We start from the raw sequence: 7,040 nt of genomic DNA on the forward strand, positions 1-7,040 counted from the left end.
TGCTGAAACCTGTATATATACGTATAGTTGTTAGTTTAAATGCGGCATATTTGTGTTGTCTGCTGCAGAGATGTATATTTCGTTCATTTGAGCGTTCCGGGAACTTTCAGTTTCGTCATTCGAGTGCCCACAAAGTGTAGCTTTGGTTGCTGGATGGTTATCAAAATAAACACCCCTTCCAGTTTAAGGATGAGAAAAGAGCACACGGGGGACTAGAATAAGTATTGTATCAAAGTGCCGGTCGATCGAAATATCTTACTCAACCTTATACCCCCATTCCACACAACCGTTCTAGATCCCGTTCCCGTACCGACCAAGGACGGCTGCCACAACAATGGAACGGCCGTTTTTGGCATCTTTGAGCAGCGTCTGATCATAGTGGCAGCCTGGCAGCCGTCCTGGGGACGGCTGGGAACGGAAGCTAGCACGGATGTGTGGAATGTGGGTATGACAACTCAGTGTGTGAGAGTGCTACCGTTGCGTTATCGTTGTTTTAAGTTCTTTTAACGATCCAAGCGTTCTGTTACCGATGGGTTAAGGTTCCATTACCGTTCATTCTGATCGGGAGGGGAACGGCTAAAATGTTGAACATGCAGCCCAAACTCAACCGTCCATACCGACCCTACCGTTCAAAGCAGTTCCGTTAACGATCATTTACGTTTCATTGCGGTTCCCTCCCGATCCCTCCCGTGCCCGCACCCGTCCGTTAATTCCTTGGTCGGTACGGGAACGGGACCTAGAACGGTTGTGTGGAATGGGGTTTTTCAGTAGTATTTTTGAGGCTATATAAGGATAATTAGGTACATGTACTAGGGTACTAGATCTACCGGCATTTCGATAAAACATCATGTGGTTTGTAGTTTTGCCTTAGTGCACTGATAGGCTATTTACCATATCACAAACAATTGCAGGTGAAGGTCTCTTTTCATTATCATGTTCTTAAATGTCGGTGTTGAGTGCAAGCATAGTAATTAACGTTGATGTTACACCTTAATTTTCGTGAGAATTTTCACTCAGTTCAACATTTGAAATGTTGGTATGGTCTATATACATGTATATATATGTGTAAGTACTGTTAGCATAAAATATCCCTAACTGCTATTCATTTAGACAGGCGATCAGAAATGAACGCAAGGCAAGAATAATGAGAAAGCAGACTTGGCTGTTTCTTACGTTGACGTTGGTTACGACATCTGCTTACGTCATACGCCGTGACGTAATCAAGGTACGTGCGTCGGCACACATTTTTCTTACTGAGTATTTCTTACATTTATTATAATTTTGTTTTATTGTCAGATACCTTGTCTCGCAATTTCTGATGTAGTTACGCCGCACGTGCGTGTAATGCATTATCAAGAGTGCTTTTAGGGTGCCATTCTTCATATTAATTACCTTCTCGAGGTCTACAGTGCGTGTGTAGCCTATGTGTGTAGTTGGTGGTAATGGTTGTGTTGTAAGTTGTTGTTGATGGTGGTTGTGGTGGTGTTGTTATGTTAAAGGTGGTCGTCTACATTTTTGCTTTTTTTCAATAATCTTATGGTTAGATTTCGATACAAAATTATGTCAAATGATGAATGAACCATGGGGAAAAAAGTTATAGAAAAAAAAATATATGTAAAAAAAGATTTTGGGTAGCGTGACTCACGCTTTCAATATTTTGTTTTCTGTTTGCTGAGAACATGTGCTTTGCCTAAAAATACTGACCAATCAAATTCATGTCACTGTAATTATAGCCACGCCCAAACAAGTGCAGCAACAGTTTGACACTGGAGCGCTGTCCACGCTTTTTTTTAAACGCACGAAATGCACGGGATTTGAGAGGAGTTTTGCGCTTGGCATTTTCCAAATACGGATATCCTACTATGAGTACTACGCTGGAATACTACAATGAATTTTCAAACGGCTACACTGGCTTCGTCTTTCCTGATCGAAAGGGGGTGTATTGTTGATATTTGTAGATAATAGACTCTGCATTTTAATGGTCAAATGGCGATTTCGGAATAAAAATGTAGACAAGGACCTTTAGTCCTTTGTACTGGAAACTTGCATTCTCCCAGTAAGGTAATATATTGTACTACGTTGCAAGCCCCTGGAGCAAATTTTTGATTAGTGCTTTTGTGAACAAGAAACAATTGACAAGTGGCTCTATTCCATCTCCCCCCTTCCCTCCGTCGCGATATAACCTTGAACGGTTGAAAACGACGTAAAACACCAAAGAAAGAAAGAAAGAAAGTGGTGTTGTTGCTGGTTGCGGGCGGTCGGGGTTTGTGGGAGGATGGCGTTTTAACCCGTACAGTACACTTCTACTCTGATAGCAATACAAAGCGGAAAGCGGTTTATCTTTTTTTTCAGAATCTGTCTGACCGAGAAACAACACAATACACGAACACCAGTATCCATCCCAATGAACTGAACGCTGTTTTCAACAACCCTACGAGCCGCGAAGAAATCAGCGGCGTCTCAGTGTCGGAATCATCTCCACAGTTTCAACGCGATGACGGAAAACACATGATGGCTCAAGTAAACAGACACTTGAACATATCAAGGGACAACAGCGTGGGAATTGCTTTTGCAAACAGCACCTTTAACATCGTCACAAACAGTGTGAAAACGCTAATCATCAGAAACAAAACAGAAAATACACCGGTGGTAGTGGCGGAAATGCCCAGCACTTCCGGCGGAAATGGCGTGAAAATGGAGGTGCTCCTTCCGGTCCTGTGTGTTGTCTTTTTTGCCGCTTTCGTTTCGTTCATGTCGTATCTGTGTTGCCAGATTTACGTCAGAGATGACAGAGGAGTGCAGCCCGCAAAAACAAAATTCGAATTAGTTCCCATGGGTCAGTTTCACCATGAGTTCTTCATTGGAACTGAAGATTTCGTTTTGGTTGGCTGCAAAGAGAGACTGTAGCTAATGCAATGATACTATAATCACCTTGTAACGCCTCTCTAAAAACTAAGCTCCACGGTACGTGTTAAGTTTTTGTAAGAAAGTTGCGGACATAGCTTTTACAGATGTGAAGCCTTCTCTTTTCACTTTTTCTTATGACATGGTCATCAGATTTTATTCTGAAACAAATTTAGCATATTGCATAATAACAACAACAACAAGTCGCGTAAGGCGAAATAACAACATTTAGTCAAGCTGTCGAACTCACAGAATGAAACTGAACGCAATGCTTTTTTCACCAAGACCACATACTCGTAGTTTCGTCAGTCCACCGCTCGTGACAAAGGCAGTGAAATCGACAAGCCATGCAGAATAGTGCGGTAGTGGTCGCGCTGAGCAGGATAACACGCTTTTCTGTATGTCTATTCTTTTTAGCTTACTGAGTTTGTTTTTACTCCAAACATATCATATCTATATGTTTTTGGAATCAGGAACCGACAAGGAATAAGATGAAAAAAATTTAAATCGATTTCGGAAAATTAATTTTAATCATAATTTTTATATTTTTAATTTTCAGAGCTTGTTTGTAATCCAAATATAACATATGTATATGTTTTTGGAATCCGAAAATGACGAAGAATAAGATGAAATTGTTTTTGGATCGTTTAATAAAAAAATAATTTTAATTACAAGTTTCCGATTTTTAATGACCAAACTCATTCATTAGTTTTTAAGCCACCAAGCTGAAATGCAATACCAAAGTCCGGCCTTTGTCGAAGATTGCTTTGCCAAAATTTCAATCAATTTGATTGAAAAATGAGGGTGTGACAGTGCCGCCTCAACTTTTACAAAAATCCGGATATGACGTCATCAAAGTATTTATTGAAAAAAATGAAAAAAACATCCGGGGATATCATTCCCAGGAACTCTTATGTCAAATGTCATAAAGATCGGTCCAGTAGTTTAGTCTGAATCGCTCTACACACACACACGCACAGACAGACACATACACACACACACACACACACGCACACACACACACACATACACCACGACCCTCGTCTCGATTCCCCCCTCTATGTTAAAACATTTAGTCAAAACTTGACTAAATGTAAAAACCACAGGACAACACACACACACACACACACACGCGCGAACACACACACACACACACACACACACACACACGTACGCATGCATGCACGTGCACGCACAGACTATGATACTGGAAATAGTGATAAAAAAAACCCACGTAAACAAAGCCCTTCCCCATCTCGCAAAAAAATTTGTTTTTTTAAATAAAATTAATGAATGGAAGATAGTGGAGAAGCTAAGAACGCAGCCAAATGACAACAAAAACGCAAAGCACGTGCTTTGGAAGGACGCCATCCTTACGTCCCTGCATCGTCATGTGATTTCATCTCAATCTTTCTTCTTCTTTTTTTTTTCCTCCATATTTTCGTGCACTGAGTTTTAAAAAACACTGAAACAGCAACACGAACACGTCTGGTCATAGACAAAGACACGGAGTAATATAGTGGACAAGCAGAATTGGACACTCTGTGTGTCTTCTTTCTTTCATGAAAAAACGCATTGGTGGAAATCTTACCTTTGAGCGTTTCTACATTGGACACAAAAGGACTTCAGCATTATATTGGACTTAATTTTATTATGACCTTTGTTTGAGGCACGGCGCAGCAACATACTACGAATATGCTGACTGAACGACACATGTTCGTGTTGATGCTGGGCTTGGCCTGTGCACAGGTACGTCGAAACAAATGTTGTTGTGTTTTGGAGAATGCCATCAGAGAATATGCACGTGTTTTGCTGTACGTTGTGGTGGTAGCGTTCTTGTTCTTGTTCTTGTTCTTGTTCTTGTTCTTGTTCTTGTGTTCTTCGATTAATTGTGGGTTGTTTGTTTTTTTGTTTCTAAATTTCTCGATATTCTTTTTAGCAATTGTTTATCTGTTTGTTTTGTTTGCCGTAGACTCTCTCTCTCTCTCTCTCTCTCTCTCTCTCTCTCTCTCTCTCTCTCTCTCTCTCTCTCTCTCTCTCTCTCTCTCTCTCTCTCTCTCTCTCTCTCTCTCTCTCTCTCTCTCTCTCTCTCTCTCTCGTTGAAGGGGTTTGACATACCAACAACCAACCACATCTCTCTCACTCTCTCTCTTACTCTCTCTTTTTGTTCTCTCTATCTAGGCTATGTGTGTGCATGTAACTCTTTGCTAAGCTATACTCTCTCTCTCTCTCCCTCCCTCCCTCGCTCTCTCTCCCCCTCTCTCTCCCTCCCTCTCTCTCCTTCTACTCCTCTCAGTCTCTTCAGTCTCCACCCCCTCACCTCCCTCGTTTCTCCTCTTCCCCCACCTCGCCCGTTCGTTCTTCTTCTTCAGCTTCTCAAACCACATGTACACCTTTGTTCAGATTCAGGTGGACGGCCGTAACACCAATGCTCACAAGACGAACGCTGAAATCGAACTTCTCCAGATAACTGACAACACCACCAAGAATAAGACTTTTGCCTATGCCGTTCCTGGCAGCAACGCCAACGACAACAGCAGCATCAACAACGACGCGGCCATTCTCTTGCACGTTAGCAACGCCGCAACAACCTCAACCAGCCAAATCATCACACTGACCATCGTTTTAGAAGACGACACCATCAATGGCACCAATGCATCAAGACACTCCACCATGACACCGGAAGTCGATGACGATGACGCGGTTAATGTTGGGTTGGCAGCGGGACTTACCATCACTGCCGTCGTCGTTGTGTTTGGTTGTGTATTTCTCGCTTGGCAGCTGAGAAAGCAGCTGACTAAGCAAGACGGAATCTGGAACGCAAGTCAACGAATTCCTATGACTGCCGCGCGAAAACGCTGGTTGGAAAGATTGGCCTCCGACGAACAAGCTCTTGCTTGACTGATAATCATGAATATTTAAACACACACACACGCTCGTACGCACGCACGCACGCACGCACATACACACTCACACACACACACACACACACACACACACACACTGGGCACACACACACACACACACACACACACACACACACACACACACACACACACACACACACACCCAGCGGTTAACGACAGCACGTAAGAGAAGTTACTCATCGACGGATTATAAATTAAAGTGCATCATTAAAATTATTCCTTGTGGTGTGACAATGGCCACTTTACAATGGCAGATCAGTGCGTTGCAGACATTTGCGAATGATCTTCATTGACCGAGTTTATTTCTGAAAAAAATAAGAACTTGAATGATGTCTTCAAAGTTTCGAATGAAAACGAGTGTTTGAACTGCAGTTTATTTATTTTTTTTTTATTTTTTATTTTTTTTTTTTAAGACCTGAACAGGCTTTTTTTTTTTTTTTTTTTTATTTTTTTTTTTTATGAATTTTTCTTGAAATTGAAATCGCAATCACGTCATATGTTGATTTGTGTGTGTGTATATGTGTGAGTGTCTTACGGTGACTGTGTGTGTGTGTGTATGTCAGTGTGTGTGTGTGTGTGTGTGTGTGTATGTGTGTGTGTGTGTATGTGTGTGTGTGTGTGTGTGTGTGTGTGTGTGTGTGTGTGTGAAAGACAGAGAGAAGAGAGAGAGTCTGAGAGAGAGAGAGTCTGAGAGAGAGAGACAGAGAGAGAGAGAGAGAGAGAGAGAGAGAGAGAGAGATATTGGGAAAGAGTTATGTGTCTGTGTTTCTTTTTTTTTTTTTCTTTTTTTCTTTTTTTTTTTTTCTTTTTTTTCTTCTTCTTTTTCTTTTTTTTCTTTTCTTTCTCTTTTTCTTCTTCTTCTTTTTTTCTTTCTTCTCTTTTTTCTTTTTGAACCTCAGTTACAATATGACTCGCTACGAGTATGATACTGTGAGCGAAGCTGAACAGTTTAAACGTAAACAGAATGGGTTATAAATAATAATAATATCATTCTTTCGTTTAACATGGACAATCTTCGAAAATGTACAATATTTTCAATCAATTATAATTTAGCTATAATTCTCTCCGTCAACTGGCATTTGCACACTTTCTCTCTTTCTCTATCCTCTCTCCTCATCCTCTCTCTCCCTCCCCTCCCCTCTCTCCCTCTCTCTATCTCTAATCGTCCTCTCTCTCTCTCTCCCCCTCTCTGTCTCTCTCACCCTCCCT

The 7,040-nt window shown here is 41.3% G+C and overlaps 1 protein-coding gene across 1 annotated transcript; it reads left to right on the forward strand.

Moving 5' to 3' along the window:
* Nucleotides 1–3,278: 3,278 nt before the first annotated feature.
* On the forward strand, nucleotides 3,279–6,337 carry LOC138971123 (uncharacterized). The gene is made up of 2 exons (XM_070343748.1): nucleotides 3,279–4,653; nucleotides 5,308–6,337. The coding sequence occupies exons 1-2, from the start codon at nucleotides 4,600–4,602 to the stop codon at nucleotides 5,803–5,805; spliced, it is 552 nt and encodes a 183-aa protein (XP_070199849.1). The 5' UTR covers nucleotides 3,279–4,599; the 3' UTR covers nucleotides 5,806–6,337.
* The last annotated feature ends 703 nt before the right edge of the window (nucleotides 6,338–7,040 follow it).

This window comes from Littorina saxatilis, linkage group LG7 (genome assembly GCF_037325665.1).
Source record: "Littorina saxatilis isolate snail1 linkage group LG7, US_GU_Lsax_2.0, whole genome shotgun sequence".
NCBI lineage: Eukaryota > Metazoa > Mollusca > Gastropoda > Littorinimorpha > Littorinidae > Littorina > Littorina saxatilis.

What these genes read in the sequence shown, in the direction of transcription:
- LOC138971123 (XM_070343748.1), top strand. Translation starts at nt 4,600, where the DNA reads ATGCTGACTGAACGACACATGTTCGTGTTGATGCTGGGCTTGGCCTGT. An exon ending in TGGGCTTGGCCTGTGCACAG is followed by an intron (nt 4,654 to 5,307) that starts GTACGTCGAAAC and finishes ACCTTTGTTCAG; the next exon opens with ATTCAGGTGGACGGCCGTAA.